Source organism: Nuphar pumila, chromosome 3 (assembly GCF_984573655.1).
Source record: "Nuphar pumila chromosome 3, dmNupPumi1.hap1.1, whole genome shotgun sequence".
Lineage (NCBI taxonomy): Eukaryota > Viridiplantae > Streptophyta > Magnoliopsida > Nymphaeales > Nymphaeaceae > Nuphar > Nuphar pumila.
Window position 1 is genome coordinate 134,119,718 of NC_143251.1, and position 21,634 is coordinate 134,141,351.

The 21,634-nt window shown below is 37.4% G+C and overlaps 2 protein-coding genes across 4 annotated transcripts in view; one reads left to right on the forward strand and one right to left on the reverse strand.

The window, feature by feature from the left end:
- LOC149843932 (ubiquitin-activating enzyme E1 1-like) overlaps positions 1-17,754 on the forward strand; it is a 42,908-nt gene extending 25,154 nt beyond the window's left edge. The window contains exons 3-8 of one of the 3 annotated variants that reach the window (XM_090000173.1): positions 13,132-13,929; positions 14,064-14,932; positions 15,018-15,456; positions 15,534-16,126; positions 16,274-16,356; positions 17,512-17,754. In XM_090000173.1, the coding sequence (XP_089856299.1) occupies positions 13,132-13,929; positions 14,064-14,932; positions 15,018-15,456; positions 15,534-16,126; positions 16,274-16,346 (2,772 nt within the window). In that variant the 3' untranslated portion in view covers positions 16,347-16,356; positions 17,512-17,754. Of the gene's footprint in view, positions 1-13,131; positions 13,930-14,063; positions 14,933-15,017; positions 15,457-15,533; positions 16,403-17,511 lie in introns of those variants that run through there. The other 2 variants (XM_090000172.1, XM_090000174.1) reach the window with 2 other exon arrangements.
- A 2,137-nt stretch (positions 17,755-19,891) lies between these two features.
- LOC149843933 (zinc finger protein ZAT3-like) lies at positions 19,892-20,404 on the reverse strand. The gene has a single exon (XM_090000994.1). It carries the CDS (start codon positions 20,402-20,404, stop codon positions 19,892-19,894), a length of 513 nt encoding a protein of 170 aa, XP_089857120.1.
- Between the last annotated feature and the right edge of the window lie 1,230 nt (positions 20,405-21,634).

Here is a 21,634-nt window from a genome sequence, read left to right on the forward strand (position 1 = left end):
CACGTAGCTTCTCTCTCTCGTCGTTCACACTCGGGCTCTCTCTCTCGTGGTTGAGCCCAGAAAATAGGTACGTTGTCTCTCTCTCTCGTCTCTCACAAAAAAAATCTACGATATGCCAACATAATGATGGTAGCCACTAGCCAGCATTACGGAAACAATTATAAATTCTGAGAAAAATGTTGGCAAGCAACCAACAATTAGACAGCCCCATGCCAAGAAATCAGCTACCAGTTCGTAAATATTTTGGCGGTGTATAAGCAAGGTTCGTGCTATAATTCTTTCCATCTCTGCTGTTTTTCATAAGACCAAAGCAAGAAAGTCTTGGATCACCATCTTGCAAGTACAAATAAGAATATAAGCTGAAACACAACCACAACCATGTGTGCGTGCATGTGTGCATGCCCCACTAATGTTCTCAGGAAATTCTTGACAGGATAGTATTTAGGGGTAAAACTCATTTCTCCTGGAAAATATTGTGAGCAAGTCGTGAAGCTGTCTGTGCACCTGTGCATGCTCCACTGGTCTCAAGAAATTCTTAGGGAGATTTTAAAATTCACTTCTCCTAGAGAAAAAAATTGCGAACAAATCAATGATGCTATACAGGGACTCTGCAAGCTATAAACAAAGTCCAAAATTTCCAGCTATTTCCAGCCTCTTCCAGTTGAGAGAAGGGCACGTTCTCTCAATTAAACAACTCCGACTAAATGGGACCAACAAACTTTTCTAATACAGGATTCTTGCTGCACTTGAGACAAGCATATGTTATTACCTGATCAAAGAGAACTCTCTATGCATTGAGATCATGATACAATGGATGACCTTCACTACTACAATAGTCCAAAGCCTCGGCCATATAAAGAGCAACTCGTAGGTGCATAGCCCACTCAATTGTCTGTGTTTCCCCTAAAACAAAACAAACAAACATGAGAGAGCATTAGAGATGAAAACCATCTTGAAGATAAACTCATTCATAGAGTTCTAAAACTAAGAGAATACAACAAATATCACACACATACATACACAAAATTAACATTGCAGTGCCTAAAATCTGTGTACTTTTGTATAGTCCTGCAGTACACAAATATTGAAATTTATGCTTGACATCACAAGTGGGAAAAGATCACTGAGTATACAAACCAAATTGACATGGATTTATAATAGGGATAAAAAATAAACATGAAATTTTGAAATTAATTAAATATCCTAATACACACTTTTAATCATGGTTATTTAAGCCATTGAATTTATCAAAGCACATTAATCATTGAAATATAAAAAACTATGGGAACATAAAAAGAAGCAACAGAAGTTGCTGCAGGAAGAAATATGCTCTTTAAAATGACTGACTTCTTCATGTAAGATTCTAACCCGACATCTAGGTTTCCTTCCAATGATGGTAAGAGAACAAATAAACAGACATCAGTTTGCTTATTTGTAGGAAACTTGATCAGCATATTGTTACTCTGTTTCAAGTTTGCATTATGTTACTCTGTTTTATTATTTAAATATGTTGATTCATGTTGGACTGTTACTCCCGCTGATCTTTTAAGCTGATTTTTATATTCAATTTAGATGGGAGATAAATACTTTCTGTCTCCCCTTTTTAGTTTTTCCATGGGTTCTTTCTTTCTTCTTACTTCTTTTCTTGATGCTATTTTTTACATTTTAATTTGTCCATCGGAAGCCATTGATTTTATAAAATCTGTGTGTATGTGACTGTGTGTCATGCATGGTTGCATGCTACGAAGGAATTTGAACTTTGCAAGTGTGTTATCTTTTTAGTGGCAAGTAATTCAAATTGGTTCCTAAATAAAAAAAATTTAAACTAACAATTTTCTAGTTCTCACTGACTTTGTTTGTTTGTGTTTCCATTAGTTTTCAATTTATATATATTGATTCTTATTGTATTTTTGCAGTTGAACAATGGGAAGAGATGTAGGATGGGATCATGGAGTTAAAGTTCCAAATCTCACTAAAGATCCTAAACTCGTAGGACATGTAATTTGCAATTACTGTCATAAACAGACTACGAGAGGCATCTATAGGTTAAAAAATTACTTAGCTGGTACAAAACATGGTGTAAGCATGTGCGAAACCGTTCCACCTGATGTGAAGAGATTTTTTCAGAATCATTTAAAGGATCAGAAGCAAAAGAAACAAGAGGAAGAACAAAACAAGTTGGATATCGAGAGAAGTGTTTATTTTGGATCATCAACCGACGATAATGTGAATAAAGAAACCAGTGGATCATGTAGTGATGCAAAAACAAGCACAGGTGGTCCTATGGACCTCTTTGTAAATAAAGAAACACGACAAACCACAATAAACACTGCTTTCAAAAGGGATGAAAGAAAAAATGTATGTCGTGCCATTGGTAGATTTTTTTATGCAAATGCCTTATCATTTAATCTTCGCAATAGTCCATATTTTGGTGCAATGGTAGAAGCTATTGCAAATTATGGGCGAGGGTTCAAACCACCTTTTTATCACGAGATCAGAACGTGGATTTTGAATGACGATGTTGATTGTACTCACGAAATTTTAAAAGAGTTAAAAAAAGAATGACCAATGGTTGGTTGCAGCATTATGGCAGATGGTTGAACATATGGAAAAAGAAGAATCTTAATTAATTTTCTTGTGAACAACTCATCTGGAAAAGTATTTTTGAAGTCTGTTGACATAAGCGACATAGAAAAAACTGGTGCAAATTTGTGTAAGTTATTTGAAGAAGTTGTTAAAGAAGTTGGTGAAAGTAACGTAGTGCAATTCATTACAGATAATGCACCAAATTATGTTGCAGCTGGAAATATGCTAACAACAGGAAAAACATGTTTTTGGACACCATGTGCAGCACATTGCTTGGATCTTATGTTAGAAGATATTGGAAAGATATCAATTTTTAAAGATACAGTGGAAAAGGCAAAAAAAATTACAAGATACATTTATAGTCATGCACGAGTATTAAATTTAATGAGAAAGTTCACAAAGAAGAAAGAACTTCTACGTCCTGCCGTCACTCGTTTTGCCACAACATATCTCACACTTCATAGTATTGGATGTTATAAGAAAGAGTTAAAGTCGATGTTCTTATCTTCAAATTTTAGATTATCTAATTACTATAAGAAATCTGATGCTAAAAACATTTCTTATATTGTTCTTAATAATCATAAGTTTTGGACTGCCATATCATATGCAATTAAAGCTACACTGCCTCTTATGAAAGTGTTGCGATTAGTTGATGCAGATGAACCTTCTATGGGATTTTTGTATGAGGCAATGGATAGAGCAAATGAAGAAATTGCTTCAAACCTTGACAAAGTTGAAAAAAAATAAATGCCATTGAGCATGTGCCTATTGAAAATGGATAGAGCAAAGGGGTTGTTTGGTAGAGAGACAACTGTTACAACAAGAAAATTAAAAAGTTCTGGTAAGTTTGCAATTATGTTGTTATTTGTCAATATTTTTTTTATGTTTTTGTTAATTATGACATTCTTAATGTTTTTATTATTTTTTATTGTTTTATTTGAATGCAGCTGATTGATGGAGTTCATTTCGACACGAAAATCTTGAGTTCATGAATTTTGCAATTCGAATTCTAAGTTTGACGTGCAGTGCATCGGGCTGTGAGAGAAATTAGAGTACTTTCTCATTGGTTTGTGACTTTGTATTTTTTTTTGAAATACATTTTTATAAGTTTAATTATCTTATAATTGATTATCAATGATTTGAAATTATAGGTACATACAAAATGAACGAATAGACTTGAACAAGAGAAGATGAATGCATTGGTTTTTGTAATGTACAATATGAACTTAAGAGAGAGAAATATGAGAAGGAGGGCTACCAAAGACCCTATATGTCTAGATCATATAGACTCAGACGATGAGTGGATTGTGGAGAAGGAAGATCCAGTGTTTCCTAGTGATCCCAATTGGTTGGAGGATTCATGGTTGGATCCAAACTTCAACATAAATGCCATTGAGCATGTGCCTATTAAAAATGTCACTTCACCTCATAATTTACAAAGTGGTTCTAGGCAAGAAAGGTCTTCAAGAGATCGAGGTAATGCTATATTCCTTTTACCTTGTTATGAATATAAGTGTATTTTTATAATTACATAAGTATTTAATACATAATTTTTTATTGAAGGAAAAAGAAAAGCAAAAGAAGTTACCGAGGACGTGGAGAAAGAAAGTGCAGACGATGAAGAGTCAGAGAATGAAGATGAAGGAGAACGTATTTATATGGATTTCTCAGATAATGACATTGAAGACTTAGATATTGATGATGACGAAACACAAGGAGCGTCTAGGCCCTAATTCATATTATAGAGCTATGTCTATTTATATGTTTTTTGGGTCTTTGAGTTGTAATTATGAATGTTAACACTTTCATTTTGAAGTGTTTTGGATAAATATATTAACATTTGGTTGTTAATGTTAACATGCATTTTCTAATTATGACATGATATTGTCAGTGCTAATATGCATTTTGTTGTTAATGTTAATTTTTTATTGAATGATTGCTCATATTTTATTTCTTAGATACTTACATAGATCAAGTTGTTGCATTAATATTACTTTTACATGTTAATCTCATATTTTTTATGTATTTATTTGAGATTTTTTATTTTTCGTTGGTTGTTGCTTCATCAATAAAGCATTTTTTATTTATTTATATTGTTAGATAATTTTATAGTTTTTTTAAGTTTTAATAATTTTTTTTTTGAGGCTTACGCTTTGCGCCTCGAGGCTTACGCCTCGCTACGCCTCAACGCTTTTCACAACACTGATTGTGAATTATCTCAATTTTCATTTATGACACAATGAAGATATCAAACCCCTAACACTGGACATTTGATAACTGATGATCATGGGCATTGAGCCCTCTATTATTCCAAGCTTCAATCTTCATGTCAGTGAATTTCATTTCCTCCTTTGCTATGTCACATGGGTGCGGGTGCGGGGGTGCGGCACTTTTAGAAAACCTGGGTGCGGGTGTGCGACACTTTCAGAAAACCTGGGTGCGGGGGTGCCGCAAAAATATAAAAAAATTATATATATAAAGTCCAAAAGTTGGACATAAATGACCCTGGGTGCATTGGCTGCACCCAGGGTCAGGTTGACCGCATCGGGTGCGGGTGCGACACCTAGTTGGAGAATCCCTGTGACATATAGGGCAAAAAAAAATTCTTGGCAATTTTTTTTAAGTCTGAGAATTGGACCAAAATGACCCTGGGTGCGTTGACCGCACCCAGGGTCAGGTTGACCGCACCCACACCCGCGTCGAGTCACGTCGACGCGGGTGCGGCACCCTGCTAGCCGAATCCCTGTGACTTAGCTCCTTTGTAAAAGTGAATTCCATTGCCTTTGCAATTCATTTCCTCCTTTGTAAAAGTGAATTCCATTGCCTCCTTTGCAAGGTGTTCATCTCGCAATAGATTGCGTATAAGATCCACAACCCTATATAGGCCACTGTTCTTCTTGCTTTCTAACTTTGCAATCTCCTTGGCCAGCAACTTTTTTCATCTGTGATCAGTTGAAATTCCATCTTTGTTATAATCTCTTGGCTAACAGAGAAACCCAACAACTTCACGGCCCTGAATAACATCCCAAGTAGACAGGCCTCATTTTGATTTGTCTCTAGTGCTTGGTCTGTGAAGAGAGGAGGGAAGGATCACACTTTTGACATCATCAAACTCAAAAGGGGAAAGGAGCACAATTTTGACATCATCAAAGAAAGATTTTTGGATCTCCACTGCATATCATATGGTGCCTGACTGGGCTGATGGGGGTCAGTGATTTGTACAGGGGAGATGAAGAACCATAAAATATTCATCTTGCAAATGGCAAGGCTTCTCACTATGGATGCAAACATCTCCTTTGCGACAAGTGATCTGGCAATCACGAACACCCAAATGCAAGAATAAAATGGCCGGAATCCACCAAGCAATGGTAAACCATGCCTCCCATTCTGTAGAGGCCAAATATGTCAACATATAGTCCTTGCTTTGCTCACTCGGACCACTACAAGTTCATTGTTACATTTCCATATCCTTAATTTTGTAGCCAAATGTCACATCAATTCACTTGTATTTTGAGTCATTTTGTTTGATCATTGAAATTGAGTTTTGATCCTCTGGATTTAGGGGTTGAGCTTCAGAAAAATACTCCATCTTTACTCTGTGATATTGAAAACTCCATACAAGTAGTTGCATCCTTGCATCCTATTGGCGTCTTCATATAACATGGAGCCAACATCCTTTTTTTTCCCCTCCTCAAGTAGTCTTTAAAGTGCTTATAAAAAGCATGGTGGCTTGCCAACGCAAGATGTTCCTATAGTTTTTTTGGATAATCCAAGTTGGTACACCCTGCTTCGAACCTTGAGACAAGGGACGTCACCCAAGATGTTCCTATAGTTGACCATATGATGTCATGGGTTGTTTGTCTCCCACAATAAATTCTTAATCCCTATGGTTTGCTTTTCATTCATGCTTCCGACTAGATTGGAACATGATCGTATGGAACAAAAAAAACATGCATTTTTTATATATTCTTATTATGCCTGCAGAATGATTCCTCATCATTCACATTTCTTAATGCAATTAAACTTCATTTTTACCTCGAAAGAAAAGTCTTAACATGAAAAGATAATGCACTCTAACCAAAGATAAGGATAGACTTTTAAGGCAATAGTCGCGTTGAAATTAATGTAAACTTGTATGTATAGTGTAGATGAATGTCAAGTTGCGCAAGTAGAAGAAACCTGTTGAGATACATGTCTATGCTTATCCACAGAATCTGTATGCACTGTAAGGAAATGAGGATCTTCCATGAAAGCATGAATGCTTGTAATAAGTGTGTATTAAAGACACTTTAATCATAACCCACAAAAGGGTATAAATGAGAGAACTCAAAAGGAAAAAATAATAAACTTTATTTCATTCATGTAAAATGCTTAAGAAGCATTGTTACAATGAGAGCGGAGTTACCCCTATTTATATACATTGAGAGAGGGAGATAGAGGAGCTTTTAGAGGACTCAAGAGAGTCGTTGGAGCTAGTCCAACGGCTCTATTTGTAGCCGTTGGACTAGCTCCAACAACTATTTCAAAACTAGTCAAATCTTGACTAGTTTTGAGTCTAGTTCAATATGAACTAGACAATCCAAAAAATACATAAAATAAAGAGAAAAAGAAAAAGAATAAGGAAAAATAAATAAATAAAATATATTATATTATATATAATTATATTTATATCTATATACACTTTTTAACACTCCCTCTCAAACTTACGATACAATGAGCGAAAGTTTGTTTAAAAGAAAATGAAATCTAGGAGCAACGAGAGGTTTGGGTAATAAATCCGCTAATTGGTATTGTGATGTAACATAAGGCAGATCTATGGTTCCATGTAGATACTCCTCTATGGCATAGTGATAATCCATTTAAATATGTTTGGTGCGTTCATGAAATGTTTGGTTGCTGGTAATGTAGATTGCACTCTTGTTGTCACATTATATGCATGAGGCTTTTGTCAATTCAACTCCCATGTTGGCCAACAGTCTTCTGAGCTAGACTACCTCCATTGTTGTGGTGGTCATGACTCGGTATTCAGCTTTGGTTGACGAAAGAGCGACCTTCTGCTGCTTCTTGCACCGCCATGAAAGAGAGGTTAAAGCTATCAAGGTCCTAACTGTAGTCATTCTGGCAACTGGAGCAAAAGTTTCTTCGTAGTTTATGCTATACTCTTGGGAATACCCTTGGCCACTAATCTGTCTTTATATTTTTTAAGAGTTTCATCACTCTTGATTTTAACCTTATAAACCCACCTACAACCTATAGGTTTTTTTCCTTGTGGAATATCTTGGATAGTCCAAGTGTTAGCCCTTTTTAAGGCTTCTAATTCTTCCCTCCTGGCTTCTACCCATTCTATATGTCCTTTGGCTTGAGTATAGGATAAAGGTTCTATATACGAGTGTATCAATGCAATAGATGCCTTAAATGTGGATAAAAAGGATTCATAGGACACAAATTTACTGGGAGGTTTAGAGATTGTTTGACCTGGTTTGTGCTTCTGAATATTTTTCCAATGCACATGGAAGATTGGATTCTCTACGTCTTGAGTACTGTAAACAATTGGTGTCCGTATGAGTTTGCTCTTCATTAATAATATTATGTTTAGTATCAATAATACCTTGACCATCATCAAGGTCACATTCATAGTCACATCCATCAGATTTTGAAGTCAAATCTATCAAAAATGAATATTTGGTTACTTCTTTGACTTTTTTAAAATAAAAAAACTTTTATTTTCCAAAAAGATACATTTTTTGATACATACAATTTTTTATTTTTAATATCACAATACCTATAGCCTTTTTTATTATTTGCATAACCGAAGAAGGCACAAGGAATGACACAGGGAGAGAGTTTATCATTTTTGTTAGTGATGACAAAAATTTGCATAAAAAAACTCTTAACCTGAAGTAATCAGGAGGTAATTTAACAAAATTTTCAATTGGAGTTATATTTTTCAAAGAAGAAGATGGGATTCGGTTAATGAGATAGGTAGCAGTTAGGGCTGCTTTATCCCAAAATTCTTTTATAACGTGGTTTGCTATCAATAAAGTTGTATTAGTTTTCATAATGTACTGATGTTTTTGTTCGGCCAAACCATTTTGTTGTGGTGTGTGAGGGCAAGATCTTTGATGTGTGATGCCATGTAAATTGAGATAATCTTTAAATTCTTTTGACAAAAATTCTTCCCCCGAGTCGGTGCGAAAAATGAAAATATCATTTTAAAATTTAATTTTAGCCATTTTGTGAAATGTTTGAAAATGCAAAAAGACCTTTGATTTATGTTTAAGGAAGTAGATCCAAGTATGCCTTGAGAAGTCATCAACAAAAATTACATAATATATGTATCCACCAGTGTTGTGAAAAGCGTTGAGGCGTAGTGAGGCGCTCCACCAAAAATCGAGGCATAAGCCTTAAATTTTTTTTGAAAACTTTAAAAAAATTATAAAAAATATCTAAAAATACAAATAAATAAAGAAATGCTTTATTGATAAAATAACAACCAATAAAAAATAGAAAATCTCAAATAAGTACTAAAAATATGAGATTAACATAAAAGTAACTAAAAAATGATTATATAACTGAAAATTATATGAGATTAACCAACGAAAGTTAAAATATACTAAGAAACTGATTACATAACTGAAATAACTGGAAAATATATGAGATTAACCTACAAAAGTTAAAATATATGAGATTATTCTAAAAAATATGAGATTAACTTATAAAAGTAACTAAAAAACTGATTACATAACTGAAATAACGGGAAAATATATGAGATTAACCTACAAAAGTTAAAATATATGAAATTATTCTAAAAAATCTGAGATCAACATATAAAAGTAAGTTACTTTTATATGTTACTTTAAGCAACATATAAAAACTGATTACATAACTGAAAAATATATGAGATTAACCAACAAAAATTAAAATATACTAAGAAACTGATTACATAACTAAAATAACTAGAAACTATATGAGATTAACCTACAAAAATCTTGTTGATTATGTCTTAGAAATCTTAATTTTTTTGCGCCTTGAGGCACAGAGGGCCGCGCCTCAAGATGAGGTGCACCTTTTGTGCCTCAAGACGAGGCACGCCTTTTGTGCCTCAAGACGAGGTACACCTTTTGCGCCTCAAGGCGTGTTTTTGATAACACTGGTATCCACATTTTGATGACTGGTGCGAGACTCCAAACGTTCGAATGTATTAACTCAAGTGGTCTAGATGAAACAAAAGTTCTATCATGAAATGGTAATCTCTTCATTTTACCAATAATACAATCTTTATAAGCAAAATTTTCATAATTGCAAAATTTTTCTAAACTTGGTCATATTGATATTTGGACATTCAGACAAAATATTGATATTTGGAGTCATATTAAAGGAAGCACCAGAGTCAAGAAGTCAAGGAAAGTTATTGGGATCGGAGAATGACGAAACAACTGCTTTGGTTGAGGCTTCAGTTGAGGAAGATGCTCCTTTGAGAAAAGGTTGAAAAATTTCCATTAGTTGTGCCATAGACACTGGTTTAACCTGATCGGCTTGATCTTTTGATTCTTGTGTTGAATCGACAAATGTAACTTTCTTTTCATCTATTCTCTTTAATTTAGGACATTGAGGCTTATAATGTCCTGGTTCATGACAATGGTGACAAATGACTTTTTTTTTTATCATAATCATTGCCTTGTCTACCGAAATGAGGCGGCCTATAAGTGCACATATAATTTCCTAGTCTAGATACGGTTAGAACTGAATCCTCTTCGTTCTTTGGAGTATTCTTTTTGAACATGTTTTCCTCTATAGTTAGTTCTTCATTAGTGTCAACAATAGAGGAAATTTTTCCTCTACGTTTTTACGGCCGATTTGGTTGTTTCAAATTTCGGCCTTAAACCATTTACAAATTGGTAAAAATGTTTCATATCGAGTTGTTTTTTGCGAAGCTCGATATCTTCAGGACAATGCCACTTTGGCTAAGAAGATTCAACTCTTCTCAAAGTTCAAACAACTCATTATAATATTTTTTGATACTTTTGTCCCTTTGGATCATAGTTCGCACCTTATATTGTAAATTGCACACATGTGCAATGTCTTTAAGGGAATACACATTTCTAAGATATTCTCAAGCCTTATTGTCATGCTCAAATTTTGAAAGACTAGAGCATTTCTTGATGTCTACGCTATTAATTAGCCTAAACATGATCTTGGCATGCCCCATTCTTCATTCTTTTCATTTTTTCTCATAGGTAGCTAATGCTTTAGTTTTCTCTCCTTTCATGAGAGATACTTCTTTCTCATTTTCAATCTTTGTGATAATTAGTTTTGGTTCCGAATCGGAACCATCTAGTAACCCCCACAACTCTTTTCCCCCAAATGTGATGCTTCATAATTGAAGCTCACATCACATAATTGGTATCATTTAGTTTTACGGGTATGATGGTGACTTTATCATTGCCATCTATTCTTACAAGGGTGAAGAAGAAAGAGAGAAGATTAGAAGAAAAAAAGAAAATATGAGAGAAAAAGGAAGGAGCAAGAGCACAATCACGATCTATGAGTAGTCAACAATCCTTCAAATGACTTCTTTCTTCAACTATGTTGGCACAAGAGCACTTGAGTCACGAACAATGGGACAAATCAACTTTTGCTAGAATGACACGGAAAATGAGGTGAAAACCCTCCAAGATCTAAAAGCTTCCAAGCTCTGATACCATGTAAGGAAATGAGGATGTCACAAAAGAACAAATGTTTGTAATAAGTGTCTATTAAAGACACTTTAATCATAACCCACAAAAGGGTATAAATGAGAGAACTCAAAAGAAAAAATAATAAACTTTATTTGGATTAGCTCCAACGGCTATTTCAAAACTAGTCAAATCTTGATTAGTTTTTGTCTAGTTCAATATGAACTAGACAATCCTAAAAATACAGAAAATAAAGAGAAAAAGGAAAAATAAATAAATAATGTGTATATGCACTTTTTAACACGCACAACCATGTTCACTGAATATTTTGAGTGGTGTTTTTTTTCAAGTTCACAATGAATAAGGACATACATGCTCAAGAAAGATGACACAGTTAGATACCTTTGTGTTTTCCTTTCAGAGTTAATAGGTTCATAATTTTTTTATTATTAAGATGCTCCAGGAAAATTATGTAACAGTTCATGTATCAGATTATACAGTTCAAATTTTGGCTACATGTTAGACACTGTAAAATGAAGGAAAAGATAAATACTGAATTTTGATAAGAGTTTCTCATATTAAAAAACTAGTATGCGTGCATATATTCCTGCTCTGAAAAGTTTGGTGATGGATTCCAAGTTTCACACGTTCATGAAGGTTGTACACTATTTTTGTATAAGTTACAACAATCAGAGCAAGTGATTTCATTGTAAAATTTAATTTTTTACACCTTAACAAGATTTCCTTCCATGTCACCTGGGTACGGATACAGAGGGTAGGCAATTTCAAAAAATATGGGTACGGGGACACGACTATATATATATTGTATAGGTCCAATGCAAGATCCATATAATGGTTTGTAGGTCCAATGCAGTTTTTAGTAAAAGAGGGAGAGATTTTAGTAAAAAGGGGAGTTGTGGGATGAAATTTTGAATAAAGGAGGGAGGTGTAGGTAAAAAGTGAATAAAGGAGGGGGTGTCCAAAAATTTTAAAAAATGAATAAAGGAGAGGGGGGTGCGTTTATGGTAAAAAAGGAGTCTCTCCCACCGCCTCTTCGCCTCCCTCTCTCTGTCTCTCTCGGGCAGATTGGAAGAAGAAAAAGATTAAGAGGAGGTTTAATAAGAACCTCGGTATGCTCTCTCTCTCTCTTTCATCTTTCTCCTCTCTCTCGATTTGCCTCTTTGTCTCCCTCTCTCTCGTCTTTCCCATCTCGTCCCCCCCCATTCTCTCTCTCATCTTTCCCCCTAGAGAGAAGGGGAAGACGAGTGCCAGAGAGGGGGGGGGGGAAGCACGAGCGAGAGCGAGAGTCAAGGGTTTCAAGGGAGAGCAGTGAGAGTGAGGGAGAGCAGTCAGTTTCGGCTTCGGGGTTTCGAGAAAGAGAGGGAGGGGGGGGGGGTAGTATCGGGTGGGGTGGGACCAAAATGGTCCTGCCCCTTTGACTTTCGTTTGACCAAGGTAAAGAAGGTCGAGTCTGTTGAAGCCGACCCGGTGCAGTGCGGGACCCAGTACCCATACCCGTACTGCACCCGGTACCCGTACCTGTGTCAACACAGGTATGGCTAGTGATTAGCTGTGTTGCGGTTACATAGATTTCCTTGCTTTTTGTGTTTTATATGGATCTACTTATGTGCGTCTTCATTGTTAATTTAGACTGTTTGATTTTTGCTCATTTTCAATCTTTCAACAGTTGTCAGAATATAGCCTGCTCTGCTTGCACTTTGGTTCTTTTTTATGTAACTTCTTTTTGTTTGGAGGGGCTTTATATGTTTACACCATGATAGTTCTTGAATGTCAAACCTTGTGGTTTCTTTAGATGCAGATCTGTATCATGTGTAACAGCACTCATGTCATTTTTCTTTCTTCACTGCAGGCTGTAGTTTTCACTAACATCAGCCTGGATAAAGCAATTGAATTTGATGATTATTGTCATAATCATCAGCCTCCAATCGCTTTTATCAAATCTGAAGTCCGAGGCTTGTTTGGAAGCGTATTTTGTGACTTTGGTCCTGAATTTACTGTTTTAGATGTTGATGGTATGGAACCACACACGGGCATCATTGCTTCCATCAGCAATGATAATCCTGCACTTGTTTCATTTGTTGATGATGAGCAGCTTGAGTTCCAAGATGGAGATCTGGTTGTATTTTCTGAAGTCAAGGGTATGACTGAGCTGAATGATGGGAAACCTAGAAAGATTAAAAGCACAAGACCATTTTCATTTCTCCTGGAAGAAGACACGACGAAGTTTGGTGAATATGAGAAAGGTGGCATAGTAACCCAGGTTAAGCAGCCTAAGAACTTAAATTTCAAACCTCTAAGGGTTTCCCTTAAGGATCCTGGCTATTTTCTTCTTAGTGACTTTGCAAAGTCCTTCCATCCACCTCTGCTGCATTTGGCATTTCAAGCTCTTGACAAGTTCATCTCCAAGTTTGGGCGCTTCCCTGTTGCTGGATCAGATGAGGATGTTCACTGGCTGATAGCCATGGTTACTTTAATGAATGAGGAGTTGGCTGGTGATGCTAAACTGGGAGAAATTGATGAGAAGGTTCTTCGACATTTTGCTAATGGTTCAAGGGCAGTGCTTAGTCCTATGGCTGCTATGTTTGGTGGAATTGTTGGACAAGAGGTTGTGAAAGCTTGCTCTGGAAAGTTTCATCCCCTTTTCCAGGTAGGGTTTCATAATGAATTATTCAAGGGAATTGAAAGCTTTGTTTGTCTATTGTGTCTACACTTTTTTTTATCTTATCTCGTAGCTATTTGTTAGATGACTTGTATCTGACGGGTTTGGTGGACTTTTGTCAGTTCTTTTACTTTGACTCTGTAGAGTCGCTCCCTGCCGAACCACTGGAGCCTGGTGATTTGATGCCTCTAAATAGTCGTTATGATCCACAAATATCAGTCTTTGGTTCCAAGCTGCAGAGACGACTCAAGGAAGCCAAAGTGTTCGTGGTTGGAGCCGGTGCGCTGGGATGTGAGTTTTTGAAAAATTTAGGCCTGATGGGTGTCTCCTGTGGTACCCAAGGCAAGCTTGTTATTACAGATGATGATATTATTGAGAAGAGTAACCTCAGCAGACAGTTTCTATTTAGAGATTGGAACATTGGCCAAGCAAAATCTACTGTTGCTGCAGCAGCTGCTGTATTGATCAACCCTTCCCTTCGGATAGAAGCTCTGCAAAACCGTGCTAATCCTGAAACTGAGAATGTGTTTGATGATGTATTTTGGGAGAGTTTAGATGTTGTTATCAATGCATTGGATAATGTGAATGCGAGACTTTATATTGATAGTAGGTGCCTATATTATCAGAAGCCACTTTTGGAGTCTGGAACTCTGGGAACCAAGTGTAATACTCAGATGGTAATCCCTCATCTCACAGAGAACTATGGGGCTTCTAGGGATCCTCCTGAGAAACAAGCACCTATGTGCACAGTGCACTCCTTCCCACACAACATTGATCACTGCCTAACCTGGGCTCGATCCGAGTTTGAAGGTTTGCTTGAGAAAACACCAAATGAAGTAAAGTCCTTCCTCTCCAACCAAACCGAATACAAGGCTGCTATGAGATCAGCAGGGGATGCTCAGGCTAGGGAACTTTTAGAGCGTGTTATTGAATGTCTCAGTGCTGAACGTTGCGAAACATTCCAAGACTGTGTTGCTTGGGCACGACTGAAGTAATTCTTACATTTCTTCTTTTATTTTGTGCTTGAAGTAGTTCTTTCATCTGTTTTCCTCGGGCTCATTGGTAAAGTTTTGCAGGTTTGAGGACTACTTTTCAGATCGTGTGAAGCAGCTGACTTTCACTTTTCCGGAAGATGCTGCTACTAGTACCGGAGCTCCATTCTGGTCTGCTCCTAAGCGGTTTCCTAAACCATTGGAGTTTTCAGTTGAGGACCTTGATCATCGTCACTTCATCATGGCTGCTTCCATCCTACGAGCCGAAACATTTGGGATAAATGTTCCAGATTGGTCTAAAAGGCCTGATAGCATTGAGTTGGCTGAAGCAATCAAGAGAGTAATAGTCCCTGAATTTGAGCCCAAGAAGGACCTGAAAATTGTGACTGATGAGAAAGCTACCACTCTCACCACAGCCTCCATTGATGATGATGCTGTTATTGATGCTCTAATACTGAAACTGGAAGAGCATGCTGCTGTGCTGCCACCTGGGTTCAGAATGAACCCCATACAGTTTGAAAAGGTTTTGAACTGCTCTACAACTCAACCATATCTTTTTTCTTCTCATCTGTCCTGGTTTCATCGTGTACTTCTTTGCAGGATGATGATACAAATTACCATATAGACTTTATCTCAGGGCTTGCTAACATGCGGGCAAGAAACTATGGTATCCTTGAAGTTGATAAGCTGAAGGCCAAGTTCATTGCAGGAAGAATCATCCCAGCAATTGCTACAACAACTGCGATGGCTACGGGGTTGGTGTGCTTGGAGTTGTACAAGGCATTGAGTGGTGGTCATAAACTAGATGATTACAGGAATACGTTCGCCAACTTGGCACTGCCCCTGTTTATCATGGCCGAGCCGGTTCCACCCAAGGTGATTAAACATCAGGATCTGAGCTGGACTGTGTGGGACCGCTGGATAATAAAGGAGAATCTGACCTTGAGAGAATTACTGCAATGGTTCCGAGCCAAAGGACTAACTGCTTACAGCATTTCATGTGGGCAGAGCCTGCTTTACAACAGCATATTTCCCAGGCACAGAGAGCGGATGGATCGGAAGGTTGTGGATTTGGCTAGGGAGATTGCTAAGTTGGAGGTGCCACCCAACCGTCACCATTTTGACATCGTGGTGGCTTGTGAGGATGAGGAAGAAAATGACATCGACATCCCATTGGTTTCCATATACTTCAGGTAAACAAGAATGAGTACAAGTGCTCCACCGTGTGTGGAACGAGTTAAAGAAACAGTTCCCTTTCAATTGAATTACATTTTACATTGTCACGTTTTGTGATGATATTGAGATGTTAACCGGATGCTTCTGCTATTTCCTTTGTCAAGGGGACTAAATGAGAGTACAAAAACGTCTACCATGTGGCAAGAGAAAAAAAAAGGCTTAGCTTACGTCTTATGATGATAACCAGGTGCTTTTAGTATATCCTTTATAAAGGGGACTAAGTGTTTGTTTCTCTTCGTTTCCTTGCTCTTGTAGCCATGGTTTTGCATGTATGTGTATGTCTATGCTGCCTTACACCGGTGTTCATACCGGACATTGATGAAATCCATGGGTGTTCCTCACTGACCTCCTATGTTGACAGTCTTGAAAGGGTAGAATGGCTTCTATTAAAGCCATTTGGCCGGTCTCTAAGTGGATTTTTCTTGGAGACTGATTCGTCCGTCTCTGGCTTTAATGCACCTGAGCTGTTATGTATGCAACTAGGGCTGGGAAATAGATGAGCCGCTCATGGCTTGGCCCATGTTCACCTGGTAAAGAGCTCATTTGAACTCGTGAAATAGGCTTGACAAGCTCGAGCATGAAAAATCAATGTTTATCTTGGCTCGTTTATTAATAATAAATGCATTTTTACATATATATTATTGAATTAAGATGTTTGAAGTGTTTAGCTTGCATGCGACAAGTTTAGTGTTAAAATCTTATTGCTTACAAGTTTGAAACAGTTTATTTTGTAAATGAGCTAGTTTGGGCTTGGCTTAGTAGGTATAAGGTCTAAATTCTATTCTTTTCAACTTAAAAAAAACATAATATTTTTTTGTAAATGAGCTTGCTCCTGCTCGGTTCGTTTAGCTCTCATGAGCTGCAGCTCAGTTTGGCTCAACACAGGAAACAAGCCAAGCTTGACCACCCTTTGTTGGGTTCGGCTCGTTTATCAGCCCTATATGAGACCAACGCTCAAGTTATTTTCGTGCTGTTACTGAGATAACTAAAGTACCTAAACATATGTTAGTCATTTGACATAGCGCATATACCATTTAGAAGTTTGGTGATGCCAGTAACATTTGCGTAGGATAACTGCTCAGACCACCGATTGAGTGTAGCACACGCTATAGTTCAGTGGAAAAAACCTCATCTTCCTTCTCAGAGGTCTGGAAGTTAGTGCTCCTTTCCTACATAATTTTATGAGAAATGTTCTTCCAAGTAGCATGAAGCTTTACATTTGAATTTACATGAAGTTGGGAATGCATTTCATGTCAAAAAGTTTTAAGATTTTCACTGTAGAAGCTAATTACATTGTTGGTTTTTGTCAAGAGGCTTAAACATGATTTCAACAAAAGTGCAGGTTTATCTACTTTTTAGTGCAGCTTCTTACGTGCTTCTGTTGTTACTTGCTCTCCTTATGCTTTCTGAACACTTAAAGCTTCATGTTCCAAGGTACTTTTTAGATACTTCCTCTTGCTTCCCACGTGGCTTGTTGCACCAACTTCTTGGTTTGATATTTGTTGCTGTGGGTGTTCTCCAAATGTGTGTTGTGCAATAATGCCCGTTTGGATTCAGATCTGTATTTTAAGTTGGATCTAATTCAATTTTCAAGCAAAATCCCATATATTATTATTATTATTATTATTATTATTATTATTATTATTATTATTAATGATAAGGTGCTCCCGGAGCACCTACGCCCACCTAATAGTTTTTTCGTTGATCAGACCCTATAGATACGATCTACAATCATTATTTAGTGGAAACCAAGTTTTGAATCATGTGATTATGACATACATGTAGAATTTTTATGATCTTAAAAAATCAACAGCTTACAATGTACCAAAATTTCATGACTTGAAAAACCTATTTTGATGCCCAAAAATCATGATCCAAAACATGATTCCTATAAAATAAACTGTGTTAAGTACATCTATAAGGTCTGATTGAGAAGATGCAACTTACAACTATGATTTCTTGTAGGTCAGAGTAGGTGCTCCCGGATCACGGGAGCATTACTATATATATATATTTACATGTAAAGAGCTTTTTTTTTATCATTTTTTTCTCCAATGGGTCTAGTACTACCACATATCTTTCCAACCCATATGCAAACCTATCTCATTGGATCTAATTCAAGTCTGGACTTAGATCCTGATCTACTGTTTGCATTTTGAAATTGGATTTAGATTCAGATATAATCTAGCCCATGTCTGATCGGTTTGCACCCCACCTCATGGAGAATTTGGGCATCTACTTGGCTACTTCTATGGATAAGGCCTCATTTTTATCTCATTTTCTCGTTAAACTTTTTGGCCTTTTTCTCATACTTAGCCCGGTTTATCATGATCAACATGTGTAGAGAAGAGGGCCTTCTTCATAGTCCGATTTATCATGTCAAAGAAGCCTTTGGCAATTTCATGTGAAAATTGTTGCAAGGGCTCACCAAAGATGCTAGGTGCCTTTAAGTGGTGGGCACCATAAGGGCTTGGGTGCCTCAAACGATCAAACAATAGGGGCAACAACTATTGACACTTGTAATCACTTGGTGCACTCAATGAGCGTTTTAGAGAGATACGGTGCTCAAAATAAAAAACATGAGCATGAAAGATGACCATATATATATATATATATATATATATATATATATATATATATATATATATATATATATATATATATATATATATATATATGCCACCTATTTATACGGGATAGCATTTGCTACCCTCATGGGTAAGGAACCCCTTAGTTGGAACTCATACAAGGAGGTTGTTTTTACAAGATCTGACCTTATGGATGTGTTCAGTGTGGTCAAAATATCTGGAATAGGCCCTTGGATCATAGCTTTTTGATGTAAAATTATATTTTTTTGAGGTTTGAAAATTTGGTATATTTTGTAGGCCGTTGATTTTTCAACCAGTTTCTACTAAACTTAGTATATAGATAACACCTGGAGGGTCAGATGTGAAAAAAAGTAAAAAATACAAATATTAGAATTTTTTCACTAAGGAGTTCCTTACCGGGTAGCAAACATTAGCCATATTTATACAAAGTGTAAGAGTGAAATATGAATGTACAGTGAAATTAAGCAAATGAATAAATAAGAATAAATGAGCCTATGGAGGATGCGTGCATATTGTGGTGAATAGAAAGATCATTCATGCACGGAAATCCCTCAAAGCCGTTTCTTTCTGCTCTCTTTAATTACCATTTACTAAAAGCCATCACCATAGACAAAGAACGTTGCAATCTTTACTCTAATTAAGCAAATTAAGAAATAATATGCAATATACCAAACACCAACTGGCCATGATAAAGTCTCCATTTTGGGTTACACTGACGAGGAGACCTGACCAAACCCACATTGGCCTAGCAATTGGAAGTTGGCACCACTTAGTCAAGCTCACAAGCAGTTAATTTCCCCCTCATAGGTTGAGTCATGAAGAAAAATATAATACAAGTAATAAAAGATTAAATTGATTTAGTAACTGTAAAGAATTCATGGTTATGGAATCAATTAACTAAATGATCATTAAGAACGTAATTGTCACAATATTCCAACGCTCCTCTTTCACTCCTTTCCGTATCTGAAAAATTTGCCACTGTGACTCCCTGACACCCAAAAAACATGACTCAGAACTCTCTTCAACAAACACACACACTCTCCAAATAGACTACTGTAAGACCAATTCTCTTTAAACAAAGAACACCCAACAGAAAAAACAAGAAAGAAAGTTTCAAACATAAAGTGATGAGGATTGCTCCATGAAGAAGAATTGATGGTCTTCATCAATGGGAGGAGGCTGGTTTAGATCAAAGAGAAGGATGGGACTGCTTTTAGTTCTATTTGTTGTGTCCTTTCTCTTCTCCCAATGGCACCTCTTGTGCCCACCCAATGCTTGTCCTGTTGGGAAGAGCTTCTTGCAAATGGAACACTCATGGTGAGAGGAAGGCCTCCTCTTCCTGTTGGAGATAACTCTATCACTGTCCTTTGCTTCTTTATCGTCGAAACTGAGGGGGTCTAAGCGTCCCATCATCAATTCCACCACAGTTTTCTCCCTCTTGCTCTTCTTATTACAGTCTTCATGCTTCAGGCCGGTAGCAAAGCAGCAGCCTTTGATCTTTCTGTGGCTAGCTCGGTGACCACCTAAGGCTTGGTGAGAGATGAATGACTTACCACACTTATTGCATTGGTGCTTAGCCTGTGCTGCAGAAGCATGATCAGAATCTTCTTCATTGTTGGTAGTCATGATTGTAGAAGCAATGTTTGTGGTGGTGTTGGAATTACCACCAGATGAAAGCATCACAAGCAAGTGGGCAGTGTAATATTCTTGAGAGAGAAAGGATGGAGGAGAGAGAATCTGTGAATGCAGTCTCTTTCTACCCCGTTTGCCAGTGAGAGACCAGGAGAGAATGGTGGAGTTGTGGTTGTTGGGCATTGGGGGAGATGGCTTTTTGGTGCAGTGAGGTGGAGTGTGGGTGTGATGAGGAGGGGAGGGCGAGGGAGAGGGAGAGAGAGAAGGTGGGGAGGGGTTTGTTGGGGAAGAAAGGGAAGGAGTGGTGGGAGGAGTGAGGGTCTTCATGAAAGAGCGATGAGGGGGCGTAGGAGAGCAGGAGGAAGAGGAGAATGTCCCACTCCTCTCCTTGACAGTAGTAGCATCCCTGCCCATCTTTGCTCCCAAGTTTTTGTACTTCATTCCTGTTTAACCGTCTCTCGCTCTCGTATTTGGGGCCAAGGTATAACCCGCGCACTCCTGTACGTGCATGACCTTAAATCCTTAGGGGGGGACTCTCTCTCTCTATGTGGGGGTAGTGGGGACCTGTCCCATTCAGCTTTTAATTCTCTCTATTTTGGCTTATTACATTTAGCTTCGAGTGCGTTTTTACACCTGAACGGAAGCTGAATAGGTTCAGTCTTTTTTAAGAAAGATGTATAGTTTTGATGTCAGAAATGAAAAGAAATACTTGGCTAATCTCTCTCTCTCTCTCTCATTCATCTGCCCTATGTGCATGTGGCTCAATCGTCCAGGTTGACTAGGATCCATCTTCATCACAAACCGTGGTACTGACAGTAAGTAGCCATGACCTTGGGGAAGAAGTTGATTTACTGGGTCACAGTAGGCTTCAAATTAATTGGGAGATATGGATCACTTGGGACTCAGTCAAAGGTCAAAATAGAGTCCACACGGTGGCTAAGACATGGATATTAACCAGATGAGGCTCAAGCCGAGTCTGAAGTCAACCCGAGTTCCCACCATTCACTTAGAGTGTTAGTTTCACCACTTTTCATACGAAAGAGACCCACTTTCATATGAAAAGAGGGCAATTTCTCACAGGGGTGCTGGGCTTATATGGATGCTCGGCGAAAAAGCGGATGTGGTGCTCACATTCTTTCAAGTGAAACACAATGTCTTGTATGAAAGTGGCATCGCAACCCACCAAACCACCCATGGGGAAACAATTTCCCAAAGGAGAGGGCA